Source organism: Loxodonta africana, chromosome 1, assembly GCF_030014295.1.
Source record: "Loxodonta africana isolate mLoxAfr1 chromosome 1, mLoxAfr1.hap2, whole genome shotgun sequence".
Lineage (NCBI taxonomy): Eukaryota > Metazoa > Chordata > Mammalia > Proboscidea > Elephantidae > Loxodonta > Loxodonta africana.
In genome coordinates this window covers 181019203-181038386 of record NC_087342.1, presented here as the reverse complement: position 1 = coordinate 181038386, position 19184 = coordinate 181019203, and the positions used below count along the sequence as shown (strand labels likewise).

General features: G+C 40.1%; 1 protein-coding gene across 1 annotated transcript; it reads left to right on the top strand.

The window, feature by feature from the left end:
• Positions 1-12888: 12888 nt before the first annotated feature.
• On the top strand, positions 12889-16654 carry TSPYL4 (TSPY like 4). Its single transcript, XM_010597828.3, has one exon. It carries the CDS (start codon positions 12994-12996, stop codon positions 14215-14217), a length of 1224 nt encoding a protein of 407 aa, XP_010596130.1. The 5' UTR covers positions 12889-12993; the 3' UTR covers positions 14218-16654.
• The last annotated feature ends 2530 nt before the right edge of the window (positions 16655-19184 follow it).

Sequence of the window (19184 nt, the reverse complement as noted above, 5' to 3'; positions counted from 1 at the left end):
GCCTTGGATATTGATACTCAGTTCTGCTTCAGATAAACACATCTTTGTCTTTACAATGTTCTGAACAGATTATTGGAGCTCTGGTAGCATAGTGGTTAAGAGCTTGGCTGCTAACCAAAAGGCCTGCAGTTCAAATCCATTGGCTGCTCCTTGGAAACTCTGTGGGGCAGTTCTCTATCCTATAGGGTCACTATGAGCCAGAACCGATCCAATGGCACCTAACAACAACAAACAGATTATTAGACATGTTAGGCACTTGCAAGTAAGTCATTTTATATCTGTAAATCTACAGTGTTGGTATGTTGGTATACTTCCATTTAATAGATAGGAAAATAAGGGCTTAGCAAATTGAATTGCCCAAGATGTAAGTCGCATAGACTTCATTCAGTTAGGGTTTCTTATTTCAAACTAGGACACCTTCGACTATATTTGCACCAACGGGTAACTAATCTTGGCCTAAAAACATACCTAAGATTATCTTTATGAATATTTTGTCCCTAGTTTTTTTTTAGTTCAAAGTTAGTCTTAATCCATTCATGAATGGCTTTTAAAATGGCTATTTTTCTTTTTTAGGATGCCTTGTAACTTTTTGTTGAAAGTCAGGCAATGATGTATCCATAAGAGAAATTGAGGTTCTTTTAGTTGTAATCACCTATGAAAAGCCCTGTTGATGCTGATGTGGTGGTAGAGTGTGGGGGTGGGGAAGTACTCTATGAGCCTATAATTAGGTCTCAGTCTTTCAGGCAATCTGTGCTCCTGAGCTGTGACCTTCACAGGTGCTTCCTGGTCTCTCCTCCCCCTTGCCCTTCTTAGGTGAAATAAGAGGATTAGAGGACACTGGAGTTGTGTACTTCTTTTCCCTGAGTCCATGAGGAGGCTGGAGTGGTGTATTTTTCTTCTTTTTTTTTTTTTTAGGCTGTGATAGAAACCTATGTTGATTATTAAAGAAAAAAACAAAAACCAAACCTGTTGCTGTCAATTCCGACTCAAAGCGACCCTATGTTGATTACATTCTGGTAAAGTAGTTTCCCTTGCGGGCAGGTGTTGTTAAGGAAAACAGAGCATTATTTCAGACCATTTATTTACTTTTCCCCTCCCCTTGCTGGAAATCAGGAGGAGATTTTTCTCCAGGCTTCACAGGGAGAACCTGGTGGGGCTCCTGGAGGTAAAATTTAGAAAAGTGTGCCCTCCCTCCTTAGAGCTGGGCCTCCGGGAGTTTTTAATCTCTCAAGCTATTCCACCTTCAGGCTTCAGCAGCAGTTAGTCAATTACCTTTTAAGTATTCCTACCTGCTGCTGGGTCTAGTGGTAGTGGTTTCTGCTCTCGGTAAGTAAAATTCTCTATTTGTTTGTCTCTCTAGATTTTGGGGTGGTGGTTTGCCCTGTGACCTTTATTCTCTGATGGGTAGATCTAAGAAGAGTTGTTGATTTTTAGTTATTCAGCTTTTTTCTTGTGAGGACGGGAATGACAACTTCCAAGCTTTTTACCTGCCAGAATGGAAACCAAAAGTCTTTATTTTAAACAATAGAGGCTCTCCAAACGCTATCAGATTATAACTGTTTCCTATCTTAAAAATGTTTTGTTTTTTTTTTTTTAATATTTACTGCCTAAATTAAATTGCTGGATTGTACTTTTCCTCAGAAGAACAGAATGGACCAAAGGAGTTCAAATGTTTCAATATTTTGTGGACTTTGGCTTCTGAGAACTTTGACATTACTAAGAAATGTGGAGAATAGATGTTTGTTGAAGTTTGAGTCAACACACTTATAACAGGCACTTAGGACTTATTTTCATCCTCTTCACCAAACTCTTTTTTTATTGTGCTTTAAGTGAAAGTTTACGAATCAAGTTAGTCTCTCACACAAAAACTTATATACACCTTGCTACATATTGCCAATTGCTTTCCCCCTAATGAGACAGCCCACCAAATTCTTAACTCTGCTTAGCATGGTACAACTAAGAGCTGTGTTCAGATGAGTTTAAAAACAGGTTCATGGCATTTAAGTGCTGTTGTACTCAACCGTTTTAAGTAAATTTCCCCATGATTACTCTCTGGTCAGTTTTGATTAATCCTCACCAATTTCATTAGCAATGAGGGAAGTGCACTAAGTAATTTCAAGATAAGCACTGAGCACTATATTTGGCAAGAGTAGATCTGTTTACTGATGGCTTTATAAGGTTCCAATCATTTTATATTCAATATCCTGTTACTCCAGAATCGTTTTCTTTTTTCAGGAAGTTTTAATTTATATTTATTTCTATTTAGATCTTCTTTACTAAATTAGAAGCTCTGTTAGAACAGAATTCATCTTTGTTGTTGCTGTTGTGTGCCATTGAGTCCATTCTGACTCATAGTGACCCTATATGACAGAACAGAACTGCCCCATAGGGTTTCCTAGGCTGTAATCTTTATGGGAATAGATCACCAGGCTCCCATGGAGCATCTGTTGGGTTCAAACTAGAGATCTTTTGGTTAGCAGCTGAGCACTTAACCACTGCACCACCAGGGCTCCTTCGTCTCTATATCTCACATTTATTAGCATGTTACATACTTGTTTAATTGGCATGTGATTTCAGATAGTGGCTGTGTTTCAGTCTTGATCCAGAATTAGAGAACTGTATGTATTAACCAAAAGCAAAGATTCTGAGGTCAGACAAACATAGTTTGAAACCCAGACTCTTTCCCTCCTGGAGAGTGTGACTTTGAGCAAGCAATTTGGCTTAAAATAAGCTATTAAAAGTATAGATTTCACATAGCTAATTTTTTTCACTAGGTATTTTATATGGTCTTTAAAATGCTATCAAGTTATAGAATGTTGTAAAGCACTTTAGTTTCAGCAATAAACTTTTTTCCCTTTCAACTAGAAATACTAGATGTCTAGCATCATTTAGCAATAGTTGGAACATAGTGGACAAGTATTATTACAATGTGACATCGTTTTACCTCTTTCTCCGGTTATTCAAATCATATCCTACTTAGTCCAGTTCAACTTTTCTTTTCCTCCACAATGGCTGCACTGACTGCTTCATTCCATATGGATGCCTTCTTTCCCTGAACTTGTATATACTTGTAGTTTCAATATAAAATTGACATTGATTTTACAGTGCCTGTACTATAGTCTGGAAACCCTGGTGGCATAGTGGTTAACTACGGCTGCTAACCAAAAGGTCAGCAGTTCCAATCTGCCAGGTGCTCCTTGGAAACTCTATGGGGCAGTTCTACTCTGTCCTATAGGGTCGCCATGAATCGGAATCGACTTGATGGCAGTGGGTTTGGGTATTATAGTCTATTTAATGTAAATCCTAGCATAAAAATAATAAAAATGACCAAGTCAGCCTCTATTATTTGAAAGCTTATTCTGTTAAACACTACACATATTAGCTCGTTTCATCCTCACAAAAGTCCTGTAAATTAAGTTTCATCATATTCATTTTATATACAAGGAAACTGTGGCTCAGAGATGTGAAGTGACTTGCTCAAATCAATCAGCTATCAAGTGGTAGAACTAAGACTGGAAGCCAAATCTGTCTGATTCAAAAGTGTGTGTTTTTACTCACCATACAAAGGTATGAGGTCATTCAGGTCAAGGACTTTGTATCTAATTTCCCTTATGATTGGAGAAGGTAGGGTTATATGAGATGTTTTTGGCCAATAATTATCACAGGGAGTCATTATAACCAAACCTAAGCCTGTCTGAGAAAATTAAATTTTGTAACTGATAGGAATAAAGATCATGATTTAATTTTAGTAATATATTAAGTATCAAGTTTATGTTGAAAACCACGGCATAGTTCTTTTAACGAACATATAGTCTATAATTGCCAGGAATCTTCTTCCCTTTGAGGCAGCTTAAACCTTAACACCTAAGGCCAACAAACTGGAGCCACATTATCATCTTAAAGACCACTTCCTCCCTCTAGTGACCTCGAATGGGAATGCCACATCCACAAGCATTTTTTTAAAAAAAATTCATGTATGCGTATCTCCCCCTAGGAGATATTTGGAAAATTTGTGGGAACAATATTGGTTATTACAAAGAATGGGGGTCCTACAGGAATTTATTAGGGGTATTAGGGCTGCTAAACATTTTGCAATGTGAGGGACAGTACCCTAAATAAAGTTATTGTCCAGTGCTAAGGAAACCCTGGTCACGTAGTGGTTAAGCGCTATGGCTGCTAACCAAAAGGCCAGCAGTTTGAATCCACCAGGTGTTCCTTGGAAACGCCGTGGGGCGGCTCTCTTTGTCCTATAGGGTCGCTTAAGTCGGAATCAACTCGACGGCAACAGGTTTTCAGGTTTAAACATTCATATAGATGAAAAACCTATTATTATTTAAGTCTAGAACCTAACATTTTTACCAATAAAAACAAAATATTTTTGCACTGTTTTAATATATGCTGCGTTTTTAGAAAGCAACTTATTTCATCTACTCTAAAACACTGATTATAAGATATACCATTATCTAACACTAAGAAAATGCACATTAAGCTCCGACAGCACACTTTCTAATGCTTGGAATTTATATCTATACTTATTGAAAGAACCTTTATGCTTTTAAAAACTAGATATAGAGAGATGCGGTGGAGAGAGAAGAGGGGAAAGAGAGGCTGAGAGAGATTGAGGTTTATATATTTTAAGGAATTTGGCTCACACAGTTGAGAAAAAAAAAAATACACACAGTTGAGAAGACTGGCAAATTCAAACTCCATAAGGCAGGTAAGCAGGCTGGAAACTCAGCAGGATTCCTATGTTGTAGTCTTGAGGCAAAATTCCTCCCTTCCTAGGGAAACCTCAGTTTTTGCTCTTTTTAAAGCCTTCAACTGATTAAGTAAGGCTCATCCATATTATACAGTGTAATTTGTTTTACTTAAAGCCAATTAACTGTAAATGTTAATCACACATAGTACCTTCATAACAACATCTAGTGTTTGACCAAACAACTGGGCCCGATAGCCTAGCCATTTTGACTGTTACCTGCAGTTTATAAAGAGTTGCAAAATAGCTCCAAGACATAACCCACTAGGGTGTGCTATAATCTTCTACTGAAAAATAAAATTTCTCTTTATAGCCATCCTCCTTTTGGTCAAAGATAATCTCAGAGCAAGATTATTCTTGATCATAAAATAAGGCTGATCTTCACTATTCACATAGGTGCAACAAGGATGGTAATTTACTATATAAAAAACCTGTTGACGTTGAGTCGATTCTGACTCATAGTGACTCTCTACTGTACAGAGCAGAACTGCCACATACGGTTTCCAAGGAGCTGCTGGTGGTTAGCAGCTAAGCTCTTAACCACTACACCACCAGGGCTCCAATTTATTATATAGGCCTTTTAAAATTTGCTTTGTTAGAAGTCTTCATAGGGAATCTCAGGTTGGACTTTTAAAAGCCTCTCAATGATAAGCCAAACCATGAGACTTCAACTGCACTACCCATAGAATTCCTTTCTTCTCAAGGTTCCCAAAATATCCCGAGCTTCCCAGAACTGTCAGCAAGTGAACTTATTCACTTGTAAGGCTGGGAACTCTAAGCCAGGTACCAAGACAGTTTTCCTAAGGGCTTTATAAGCATTGGCCCCTGTCACGGATTGAATTATGTCCCTCCAAAACTGTGTGTATCAACTTGGTTAGGCCATGATTCCCAATATTCTGTGGTTGTCCTCCATTTTGTGATTGTTAATTTTATGTTAAAGAAGATTAGGGTGGAATTGTAACACCCTTACCAGGTCACATCTCTGGTTCAATGTAAAGAGAGTTTTCCTGGGGTGTGGCCTACACCACCTTCTATCTCTCAAGAGATAAAAGGAAAGCAAAGCTAGTAGAAAGGGGGGACCCTGTACCACCAAGTAAGCAGTGCCAGGAGCATAGCACATCCTTTGGACCCTGGGTCCCTGTACAGGGAAGCTCCTACTCTAGGGGAACATTGATGAGAAAGCTGGCAGAGAGAAAATGCCTTCCCTGGAGCTGACGCCCTGAATTTGGACTTTTAGCCTACTTTACCATGAGGAAATCAATTTCTCTTTTTTAAAGCCATCCATTTGTGGTATTTCTGTTATAGCAGCACTAGATGACTAAGACAGCCCCATAAAGTCAACCTTAGTTCCTTAAAAAGCATTTGGTCATATCTGATCCTATGAGCACCATTCTCAAATGTGACATTCCCGTCAAACTTTTATTATATAACCAATGTTTCCAGTTACATCTGATTAACAGGGAGGACAGAGTCTTACTGAAGTAATGCAAATAATTACATTGCCATAAAAATAAGAATATTCAATAATGGTTTCCAAATTCTAGAGGGATGAAGCAGGGAGAAAAAGACAAATATTTCATTTCTGTTTACAAAAGCACAGTCTACGCAATTGTAACGGGTTATAGATAGCTTGAGAGAAAAGAGAAAGGAGTTCCTTATATCTAGAAAACAGAACATTAAAACATCCGCAATATTCGAAACCAAATCCATAATCATCCTTCATCAGTTCATTCATTCCCATGCAGTTAATTCTTCTTTTGTGTGATCTTGTGTTAGCAATTTCATGAACCCATCAGCTTCTCCACTTGTTAGCGGCCATTGAGTTGGCCCCTACTCATGGTGACCCCCTGCACAACAGGATCAAACTGTTGAGATTCAAAGGGTTTTCAATGGCTGATTTTCAGAAGTAGATCAGCAGGCCTTTGTTTCAGCATCACAGTATCACATAAGCTTCCACTGACAGATGGATGGTGGTGACTGTGATAGAGGTATATTGGCCAGGAATCAAACCCAGGTCTCGCAGGTGAAAATGCTACCACTGAACCACCACCGTCCCCCATTCTCCACTAGAGTTCTGGAAATCCTGATTCAGTCCAACAGGATGGTCTCAAGGTTATTAATCAATGCTATCAGAAGCCTGTGCCCAACAGTACCTGGCATAGTTCTTTCTATAAGTCTCTGAGATAGTCTCTTCTTGTTGAAGACAAAGAACTCTGACCTATAGCTGATTGCAAGTATTTTCAGGGAAGCATCAGAGTAAAACAAAAACATATGTAGTGGACAAAAGACTTAAAATGGCCGTGGTTAACTTATTACTGATAATTTTCAAAAGTGAAAGATCTGATGAGAGTCCATTACAAAAATAATGTAAAAGACAGGGAAATTTGGTTAGTGTATTTTTACACATATAATGCGTGCCTTCTACATTTGTTTACCAATTGCTCCCTCCCCCGCAAGGTATTTTGGTAAGCTCCACTATGCCAATTCTTTTTACATGTGCTATAGCAAAATTGGAAACCCTGGTAGAGTAGTGGTTAAGTGCTACAGCTGCTAACCAAAAGGTTGGCAGTTCGAATCCACCAGGCGCTCCCTGGAAACTCTGTGGGACGGTGCTATGCTGTCCTATAGTGTTGCTATAAATCGGAATCGACTGGATGGCAATGGGTTTGGTTTTTGGTTTTATAACAAAAATTAGAATAGCGCACTTAGGAAAATACCTTAAGGGGTGAGGGAGTAGTTGGCAAACATAGAAGTCACACACTATTTGCATAAAAATACAGTATTTCTGTGACATGCGACATTTTAGAAGTTGAAATTATGACAGATTACATTATTATTGTCTAACATGAGGCAAAGCAGAACCAGGGCATATCATGGACAGAAAGAGCACTGAAAAATCTCTAGAAAGTTCACACAATTTCTGAAAATACATTAATAACATGTTGTCCATATAAATTTAACCTAGGGAAAGTTAAACATCTCTCGTTTGACAATGCTTCCCATGAAACTCATAACCTATCAAATACGCCTTATTATTTGTAGTACCTTTCTTTTTTACAAGGTGAAGGGACAAATCCTTTATGATTTTTCAGAGTTTTAGGTGCAAAAGATATTATTTAGGATTAGATTTTGGAAAGACAAAATGCCAAAAGCTAACACGAGGTTTGAATACTTGATTAAATAAGTTCATGGCTATGGAGAAAGAATACTTGACTACCGACTTAACCAGAGTGATAATAAAAGATTTTAAACGTACATATAGGAGGTACCATGGCTATTAACCTAACTCTTTCAGAAGTGAGAAGAGTTGGTTCCCTTAATTTTGTTGAGTATTATCAGTCGAATACCCCAAAACTCTCAGAAATTAAGAAAACTGAACTTCTGATACTTCCAAAGTAAAAAAAAAAAAAAAAAAAAGCGGGGGGGGGGTACTCCTATGAAAACTAACCCAAATGTTTTAAAAATTCAAGTTCATGTAATTTTGGTGAATCTGTGACAAACTAGTTTACTATTGTTTGTTTAATATAAACAGCTGTCTTCTGAGTTATCAATGTTAATTTACATAAAGTATGGCATATCTGGAGGTTCGGTGGTAGAATTCTCACCTTCCATGCAGAAGACTTGGGTCCGATTCAAAGCCAACACACCTCATGCACAGCCACCACCCATCTGTTAGTGGAAGCTTGCAAGTTGCTATGATGCTGAACAGGTTTCCATGGATCCTTCTGACCAAGACAGACTAGGAAGAAAGGCCTGGTGATCTCCTTAAAAAAATCAGCCAACGGAAACTCTACGGATCACAACAGTCTGATCTGCAATTGTGCAATCATGGGGATGGCACAAAACTGGATAATGTTTCCTTCTGTTGTAAACAGGGTCACCATGAGTCCAGAGCCAACTCAACTGCTGCTAACAAACAAATGTTTATATAAGTGCTTATTTATCTCTAAATTAAAATAGAGCTCCTTGAAGGAATTTTATAAGTTAATTTTGGTAATACCATTCAGAGGTAGGAATGTATTATACGTATATACATATATATATAAAAAAACATGCTGACAGATACAACTATAGAGCTTATATCTTTAAAATTTCAGCCATGAATTAGGCATAAACACCAAAGTATAAAACTCACAGGTTTATATAAAACAGCTGACTTTAGTTCCTACTCCACCTTTATATTTTTACTAAAACTTTATTTCTGGCAGATGGGACAGGTTGGTGTTATCATTCAATATGAGGGGTAAATCTTCCCCACAAATATTTGTAGAGATGACTTTAAGATTTTCTTGCACTATTGTATAATTTTAGGGAAGCTGTGGATTAAATTTTAGGTAGAAACTCAGAGACACCAACTGACTGGGTGTTTCCAAAGTCCATTCGGATGAATAAAGTATCCAGTTTGTTTCCAGTTAACTTTTCAGCCTTAGATGGTTGCTTTTGGGGTCCCTGAGCACCTTGCTACAGTGGTTTATTGGACTGAAGAGAAGGTGGTCCATGAACTGGGTTGTAAAGGAAAATTGAAAGAGTGGAGCAGGAGGTTCAGGGAAGAAGGGGTATAAGGGATTGTTGGGGGAAGGCCAGTCTGTTACACATATGGAGTGTGAAGGGGATGGAGTGGGAAGGGAAAGGTCTGACAGGGGTTAACAGAAGGTTGGAAGAAGTAGGAGTACTAAAGGGGAGCAGATAAAGGATTCAAGGGAGCTGAAGGGAAGGTTGACGGTGGTAAAAAGGAAAAAGGAATAAGGGAGAGTGATGGGAAGGGAGCGGTCTTAGATGAGCTAGTTTGTGAAGATCTCAAGTTTCCCAAAAAAGGCAACTGAAGTTCTAAATTGCATTAGTAAAAGCTGACCATTTTTGGAGATACTAGACAGAATGACTGCCACAGTGGCAGTAATGTTGGAGGAAGAAGGAAAATCAGAATTTCCCATAGTGAAGAAAAAAAAAAAAAAAAAAGTGAAGGGAGGTGCCAAAATAACAGACCAAAAATCAAATGAGATCTCAACAAAAGAAGATGATCAAAATTAAAATGAAATATGGATAAAGAAGACCAAACTCCAAACAAGCGCTCAATAGAGGCCTCACAGAAGCACTGGAAATTTCCCACTTGAGTCAGATTCTGGATCCCCACTCAAAGTAACAAGAAGACACCTGCCAAAGAAAATTCTTGCTTGACCTTCCATGAGACAGTCACTGGGCTAAAGAAGAAACTTCTATGCAGCTCCTTATCTAGCTGGGATGAGCCTGACCCGTATGAAACAACCAACAAAGTTAAAAAGTAGAGAACACATACATACCAAATTGGTTGGCAAAAGTCATAAGAGCTATAGAAATTCAGAGGACTATCAGGATGGTAAGATGGTTAAGGAACATAGGAGATGGAAAAAAAAAAACTGCCAATTAATATATATATATAACTACGGGCCAGTTAACCTCTCTGAGCTTCCTAGGTCCTTGCTTATGAAATTAAATGCATTTAAAATGCCTACTACAATCTATATGAGGTAGACTTGCAATGAGTTTTAAAAAATGGACAGGGTGTCATGAGTGGAAAGTGATTCAAGTGACAGGATTAGTCAAAGCTAAAACTAAAAAAAAGAAACCTGTTGCTGTCGTGTCAATTCCAACTTGTGGCGACCCCATGTACGTCTCGGCCAAAGCTACGAACAGGGGTATTTCAAGCAGTAGAGATATAAGCCATGGTATTTTCAGTTGCTCCATATGTATTCGAAAGCTGGACAATGAATAAAGAAAACGGAAGAAGAACTGACACCTTTTAATTATGGTGTTGGCAAAGAATATTCAATATACCATGGACTGCCAGAAAAAGGAACAAATCTGTCTTGAAAAGCACAAATAGAATGCCCCTTAGAAGCGAGGATGGCGAGACTTCAATTCATGTATTTTGGATATTATCAGGAGGGACTAGTCCCTGGAAATGGACATCATTGTAGGTAAAGTAGAGGGTTATCAAAAAAGAGGAAGACTGTCAATGAGATGGACTGACACAGTGGCTGCAGCAATGGGCTCAGGCATAATAATGATTGTTAGGATGACACAGGAGTAGTGTTTCATTTTGTTGTACATAGGGTCACTATGAGTCAGGACTGACTCGTCAGCACCGAACAAGAGATATAAATGTTTTTAAAATTTTAATATATACATCAAGAGAAAAAAGTTCACAGTTAGTAGCCCTACATAATTGAATAATTTTCTGTTGCAAATAGAAGACAGTTTTTTTTTTTTCCCTGCATGGCAAAGTAATTTTTCCGTAAGCACTTGCTTTTTCTCTGCATCTTGGCTTGTTATAATCCAAAAGAATTGCTCCTTCGACAGCTCAAAGATTCTTTAGAAAAAGAAACGAAGCATAGCAGTGCTAAAGAATGACTCAGAGTCTCACACTTAATTATAGCATACTGTTTACTTGTTTACAAAGAATATAAACCAATATATTGATTTCCCCCCTCAAAGGTAAGATTTAATAATGGAAAGAGGGCAGAGAAAAGTAATTACAGTTGGAGAAGTATGACTCTAGCTTGCACATTTTTTATAGGATGACTGATTAGCTGGCAGCCAGTACAGGTCAATTTGGATAGTTATGTCCTCGTGTAGGCTACTAGAGGCACAACAAAAACTCAAACGTCTATAAATTCTCCAGAAAGCTTTTGTGAGCTAAGCTATGAAACTGTGACAGATGTTTTCTTTGTAGTGTCTGCCAGTGTCTTTCCAACAGCACCTCATCCTTAGTTGGAGTATGTTTCTCATTAGAAGTCTCATACATATTGCTTCTCTCTCTAAATCCTTCTCACTAGATCCTCTTCCAAGCCCGTGTTTGAAAGTGAACAAAATCTGGGGAGCTTCCTGAGAAAGTTTCTCTTACAAATAGTTATAATTGTTTCTCTAATATGAATTTAAGGTATTAATCATAAATATGTAACATTTAAGTTTCCCTTCGGTCTTACATTGTTCTAAGGGTAAACATCAGTATTCTCACATCCCAACAAATAACACAAATAGCAGACAGTAGTGACATTACTGTCAAACGAATTCTATGAGCTGACTTGAAAAGTTAATAGCTAAACTTACTTTACATAAGCAAATATTTTAAGAGATGTTTAATAGCTTAGGTGGCTACAAACAGTTGATTATTGCCTTTTTACTGCAGTGAATTACCATAGAGCAAATATTGGTAATATTTGCTAGCTTCATGCCCACAGGAAACCCTGGTGGTGTAGTGGTTAAGTGCTACGGCTGCTAATGCAGAGGTCAGCAGTTCAAATCTGCCAGGCGCTCCTTGGAAACTCTATGGGGCAGTTCTATTCTGTCCTCTCTCTGAGTCAGAATGGACTTGAGGGCAGCCAGTTTTGTCATGCCAACAGGCATTATGCAGCAGGAACTCCTTTTAGATGAAGATTATAACCTGAGGATAAGCAACATATAGTATGCAACATTTGAGAGATTAAAGTACCCTGAAATGATATTTATTTCAGTAATAAGGGTGAAATGTGTGTTTGTGTCGGGGGGGGGGAGGGGTGCCGCCTCTAAGTAAGGAAAAAACATTTTACAACCCATATTAGCTAAAAGAGGAAATATTGTCCAATTGCTTTATAGATGTTGTCCAAAGTACATAAACTTTAAAATCTGTAAGGCAGGTTTAAATAATCTTTTTATTGTACCTTGTTAGGATGAGCAGACTTTCCATTTCAACTGCTCCTAATTTTATCATCACACTTAACACAGCAAAACTCCACTTTTCTTAAAAACCAAGCTCTGCATGTCTCAATTCTTTGGTAATAGCCAAGAATCTGTACAAGGAGGGAAGACCTGTGAATTGCACAATCTACTGAATCTTAGAAATCCTCATTAACACAGTTCCTGTTTGGGTTTGGTTTACCTCCATTTAAAAAGCCAAAAACCAAATCCGTTGCCGTCGAGTCGATTCTGACTCATTCCGACCCTATATTTATGTAAGTCAAATCTTTTTTCCAGGCTAAATTCACATTTTGTAATACGAAGACAAAGGAATACGCTAGGAATGACAAGCATAATAGGGGAGGGGGAGAGAGGCGGTCTCGCGAAGTTTTAAGATACGACAGCCCTGACGTCAACCGTTGCCATGGAAGCATCAGCCAAAGACGAAAAGAAGGGTGGTGCGAGGGGCTCATTGGGGAGGAGCGCGGCTTCCAGAGAGGACAAGGACAAGGGACGCTCCTTTTGCTGGTTTAAGTTCTATCAAAATGAGTGGTCTGGATGGGGACGATAACCTCCCTTTCGCTAAAAGCCGAGACCTCGCTACTCCCGATCATGCCACGGGAGACCCGGACCCACGCCAGTACCGGAGGCTCCAAAGGGAATCCGATGTGACACAGGTGATGGCGGACATGGCCGGAGTCACCTTGGGGACCGCCGCAGGTTCTTTCGACTGTGGCTTCGCGCTCCGCTTCCGAGTTCCTATTAACCGCAACCAGGCTGCAGCCAAAGCCGGGCAGGAAAAGGCTCCACCTCCCACAGGACGCCCGAAAGCCGCCTGTGCCTCCGTGGCGTTTGACCGCACCCTGAAAAATGGCCACCTTGGTGAAGAGCTGCAGGGCCCTGCAGGGGAGAAGGCCCTAGAAGCCCGTGGCGCAGTAGGCGTGGCGTCTCAGATGATGGCGGGGGCGAAGGCCAAGGAAGTGACGACTAAAAAGTGCGCCATCTCAGCGGCAGCGGAAAAGAAGAGAGAAGCAGAGTGGGTGGTGGAGGAAAAGGCGGTACAGAAGGAAAGAAAGGCTGTAGGGGAGATGAAACAGGAGAAAGCGGCCAGAGTACCGAAGACCGGTAACTCCCCGGGCTCGCTGGAGGCCATCGATCAGGAGCTGTCAAACGTAAATGCCCAGGCTGACCGGGCCTTCCTTCAGCTGGAGCGCAAGTTTGGCCGGATGCGAAGACTCCATATGCAGCGCAGGAGCTTCATCATCCAGAATATCCCAGTTTTCTGGGTCACTGCCTTTCGGAACCACCCCCAGCTATCACCTATGATCAGTGACCAAGATGAAGATATGATGAAATACATGATCAATTTGGAGTTGGAGGAGCTGAAACACCCCAGAGCCGGCTGCAAATTCAAGTTCATCTTTCAGTGCAACCCCTATTTCCGAAATGAGGCGCTCGTCAAGGAATATGAGCGCAGATCCTCAGGCCGAGTAGTGTGTCTTGCCACTCCAATCCGATGGCACCGGGGCCAAGACCCCCAGGCCCACGTCCACAGGAACCGGGAAGGAAACAGTATCCACAGCTTCTTCAACTGGTTCTCAGACAACAACCTCCAAGAATTTGACAAGATTGCTGAGATTATCAAAGACGAACTGTGGCCCAATCCCCTGCAGTACTACCTGATGGGTGAAGGTGGCCGCAGAGGAATGCGAGGCCCAGCAAGGGAGCCAGTGGAGAATCCCCTGTCCTTCAGGTTCCAGTCTGGCTGACTCCTGCCGTTGTGAGAAGCTCCTTAACAAGTTTCCTTAGCACCTCGTCTTGGACCTGTGCTTAGCCAACAGCATGCGAACTTTTATCTGCTTTCTCTTTATGCTGGTTTGTCCTTTGGTTCTTCTAAAGCTTCGACAGCCAGTTGCAAGATTGTCACCTCTGTGTCTGTGCTCTTCTGCTTCCTCTCAGCCTTCGCTGCTTTTCTGCAACATGTTACGTGTTCCAAGCCCGTGGCCTACCACCGCTTTGTGCCAGGCACATGATGCTGTAGATGTGCACTGCCTTCCTCTGCATGGCTTGGAACCTGTCAGTGGCTGTGGTCTTCTCCCAGTTTTTTATGTGTTTATCTACAAGAAATCCACAAGGAAGCTTGATAGGTCTTTGCAAACAACTATTTGGACTTCATGCCTTATGCTGACTGTGCTCCTGATACCCATGCGCTCTGCGGCAAGCTTTGCATTTCACCACTGCAAAATGAAGCTAAAATAGATGGTGCCAGCCATCGACCCAAACTGGACATTCCAGGCCTGTATCAACTGTATTTCAGCTGCCTCCCTTGGCCCATGCCATCTACGCTGCTGGTTGTCTGGCAGAACAGGGAGGTGGCTAGTAGGTGGCTACTAGGTATGAATGAGGTAAAAGACAAGAAGTGTTGTATGTTTTTACATTGGTTTTCCTGTGCCTCCATCACCCTGCATTGTGACCAGCTACGGGTGAGTTTATGAAGGCCTCTGCTATGGCCCCCCCCCCCCCACCTGCTCTCACCTTTCTGGATAAGGTTTGCCTAGGCCACCAGTGTTTGCCTCCTCAGTACTATCTGTGGACCCAGGCTCCCAACCAGCACACAGGCAAACATCCTTCCCACCCCCCAACCTTAAATGATTACCCATAAACCTACTCTGCTGTTAGGCAGGTTGGACAGCCTTATGTGGCAATGTGCAAAGCTAAGGGGAATGGGGCCCCTTTCAGCAGTCAGCCTTTCTGAGCCCCAGCCAACAAACCACACTTAATCTTGGCAACTTTGTTAGGTGCCCTCCTCATCTCCCCTCCTGTACCTACCCTGAACACAACAAGGGTGCCAGGATGGAAAGAGTGCCACAGAGGAAGACGTGTCTCTGGCTTGCAGGGCCTGTTATGCCTATCTTTCTCTCTCTAAAGCAGCTACAACTTAGAAAAAAAAAACTGTTAAAGTAGGCCTTTTGTGTAATTTACTCTTCTCTTGATTGTGTTGAGAGGGAGAAAGAGGTACTGTAAAATAGACTTCAGCTTTCTAAGTGCCCTCTTCTGTCCCCATGCCTCCACCCCATTTCCTTTAACAAGTCCTAAAAGTTTCAAAGGGAGACCTATAGGTTAATTGCTTAATTATGAGCAGTGTTCTTTTAGGCTAACTTTGATAACCCCACCCCTTTTCCTTATCTGTTACGCCCAAATCTCCTGGAGGTTTCTTGAGCTTTAGTTTGAGAAACTGGGAGGAGAGAAGTAACAGACCCAGAGCAGTATGTGATTTAAGGCAACTAAAACTAGCTTCACTCCATTTTTCTAAAGATGGAAATTCTCTTTTGGGCCTTGGACTACTTAGAGATATAAAGCCCAAGGCAACATTTTGTAGGTCACACCAGGTTCTCTAGGCTAGGAAACTGAACACAAGCAGAATGCACCTGCTGGAGAGTGGGCCTGGAAACCTGCAGGGCCTGTGGGGGAGGGGAGGCCCCTGGGGCTGTTCCCAGGTAGGGATAGGACAGTCAGAGGGGTTAGGGTTTGAATAGGGTGCTTGGAAGAGGGTTTTCCTTCAATATTCCCTAACTCCTTGAATTCACCAGTAGATTTTTGTAAATAAAAATGCAAGTCTTGATGTTTTCTTTCTATTGTTCTAGGAGTGCCCTTTTGTATGTGGTAGATAGTGATAAACCTGCCCCTCATGTCACCGTTTCTGAGTAAAATCCTGTTAATTCCTTTCCCTATTTCTGCATACTGGGAAAATTGAAGTTTACAGACCTGCTTTTTGCTTGTAATTGAGAAAGTTTGCAAAAATATCGATTTTGTTTTCCCATGCAGTATGAAGATTTGTGTGAATATTTAGTTATATATCTTGCTTGTTCTGGTCTCTGTTTATGTATAGATCTAATCATAGAAATATAATTCAACTAAATGTGATCCTTGTAGAGTCTGAAAATTTTGGAAATTGTTGCTGTATCTTGTGAACATAATCTCCAAAAGAAAAATGTAATTGTTGTCTTACTTGATAATCTCTTACCTTAGTAGCAATGTTGTACTTGACCTTTTATGTTCCTAACCAGAGTAAGTACTTGTAGAATTGCTGTCAGACTAGATGAGGATTGTTAGCATTGTTGTCTTCTCCTATGTACTTGAAGGAAAAATAGTCTGTTATTCTGTTACATGTATTTTCACCAAAAAATAAAAATGAAAGTCAGTCTGCCTGCATTGTCTCAGTTATGAAAAGTTGGAAAATCATTAAAGTTATCAAATGGTCACAGTAAGCATTTTCCTGAAAGTTAAAACAAAAGAAACCACCACCACCAAACCTGAAGATTTTTTGCTTGAAAAATGGTAAGTCCAGCTGCAATTGTCCAGTTGTCCAATTGTCCAACATCATTTTTCCTAAACAGTGTGGGTTTTGAGTGGTAATTGCAGCACCATATATTGATTTCATCACTTAAAATGCTGTTTTCATCCCAGCTTATGAATTTATGTTCACTGTGCTCCTTTTTGGTGCTCCCCTAGGCCTTATTCTCTTCTTAATTAGCATAAGATGGGACTTTGGAAGAATGAATCATTGTACATTTTATCTGTGAATGCTTCTTAAATTCTTTTCCTACAACAATATGGTGCTTCAAAAGAAATAATAACAAAAAAAAAATGAAGATCTAAATATGACATCCACAAATGACATTGCAGCTTCAGTTACGGGTAATGATAGCTTTGCTGTTCGGCAGCTAGTATGTGAAGGTTTGGGGATAAACATACCTGCATCTGCCTTCTGTGTAGTAGAGAGGCCTATGAATGCCGCAAAATCTATAAAAATAATCATATATTTTTAGCCATCTAAACAGAAATTTGACATAAATGGCCCAGAACTTCTGATTTGAGTTAGGGACTTAATTATGTAGTTACAGAGTTAAATAGATGTGCTGACTCTTGGTACGATTCTTATTTGCAAGCTCTACTTGTTGAGGTGTAATTTTTCTAGGCTGGGAGAACTTTTAAGTATTAGAGAACTACGTTTTTTTTTTGCAAGCTCAAACACTCATCTTAATCCTAAATTTCCCTTCCTGTGTTCATTTTACCTTTTCAATTCAGTGATGGATTTCGGCATTGTAAATCAGCTGTTTCAAGCATTATCGCTTTTCTGTCCTTGTCTGGACATAACCAGAAAATGTCATTTTTGTTGCCCTTGATTTTTCCTCAGCTTTAATCTAACCAATAATATTTATTCTAACAGGCTGGCGGCACTCTCATTTACTACAGAGGAACATGGTTTCTGTTCTGTTTAGTGTAATAAAATGAGCCATTAAATTAGACTCAGTTAGGCATCCCATAGGATTCCCTTATTAACCAATTGTTTTGCTCCAATCCTTAATGGCCTTTTTTTCCCCCCTCAGTCATCTTTATGCACACCTCCAAACCCAGTTAAGAGGTTCTCTCATCCTCTGACCAGCAAAGAAGTATCATTTTGGTCTGCCTAGGCCATATTGCCCAGTGAGTAGTGGTGCCATATTTCATAATAATTTCTCTGATCCCCACAAAAATCGTCTTGAGCGTCCTTTTCTATTGTCTGGGTGTTCAGCTCTGCCCAGACACCCACAAAAGGCTTCTCTGACCTTGCTTACAGGCCCTTCTCCCTGACTCCAGCTCAACCTTGCTCCTTCTCACTGCTTCTGCAGCAGCTTTATCTCCCGTTAACTCAAGCTTCCTGAAATGAAATTTTATCATTTAAAACAACAAAATATTTACCTATATTTTTAATCATTGAGTTCCCTGCCCCATGGAGTCACATTTCGAGGCTTGGATATCTGATTTTGTTTCAGGTATACATTCCTGGGCCTCAAAATCTTCTCAACAAAGCTTATTACATAGTTCAGGCACTTCCACATGTGCCCTCATTTTACCTTTGTAGTTGGATGACACAAGGTTTACTATCTCCATTTAAATAGTTGAGACAATAGAGGCTTAGAAAGTTGAAAGATGGAAATCACATAGACTTAAATTTTCTGATTTCAAGCAAGGGTAACTTTCATATGTCACAATCATCTGTTCTGTACTAAATTTGGCATAAAAAAAACATAACAACCCTATTTACACAAGTGTATTCAGGCCCTAAAGATCACAATGGTCCTATCTGCAACTGGTCATGGGAATGGGACACGTTCCATTGTGCATGGGAATCACCACGAGTTGGGGGCCAGCTTGACTGCTGGCAACAACATTCAGTTCTTAGAAGTCTCTGGGTGGTACAAACAGTTAATGCGTTCAGCTGTTAACTGAAAGATTGGAGGTTTGTGTCCACCCAGAGGTGCCTTGGAAGAAAGGTCTGATGATCTAAAAAAAAATCAGCCACTGAAAACCCTATGGAGTGTAGTTCTGACACACATGGGGTCGCCACGAGTCACAGTTGACTTGATGGCAACTAGACTTTGAAATTCAGGCCTCAGTTGAAGGTTATTTTTAATCCACCCGAAAATGGTCTTTGAAAGAGGTACTTGTTATCACTTGATTTAATTACTACAGGATTCTATACACTTACCAATTAAAATATTCCTGAATTTACATATATAATATTGATGTTTGCTGCATATATGCATGAAATCAGCAGTTTATTCCCTTCATCAAATGTAGTAAAGGTACCAAAAGGACTTTAAATATTATTTTATACTTAAGGAATTTGGTTGCCAAGAACTTGAAAGAGCTGTTAGCATCTCTACTAACTTTAGAGATTGAACATTCAAAT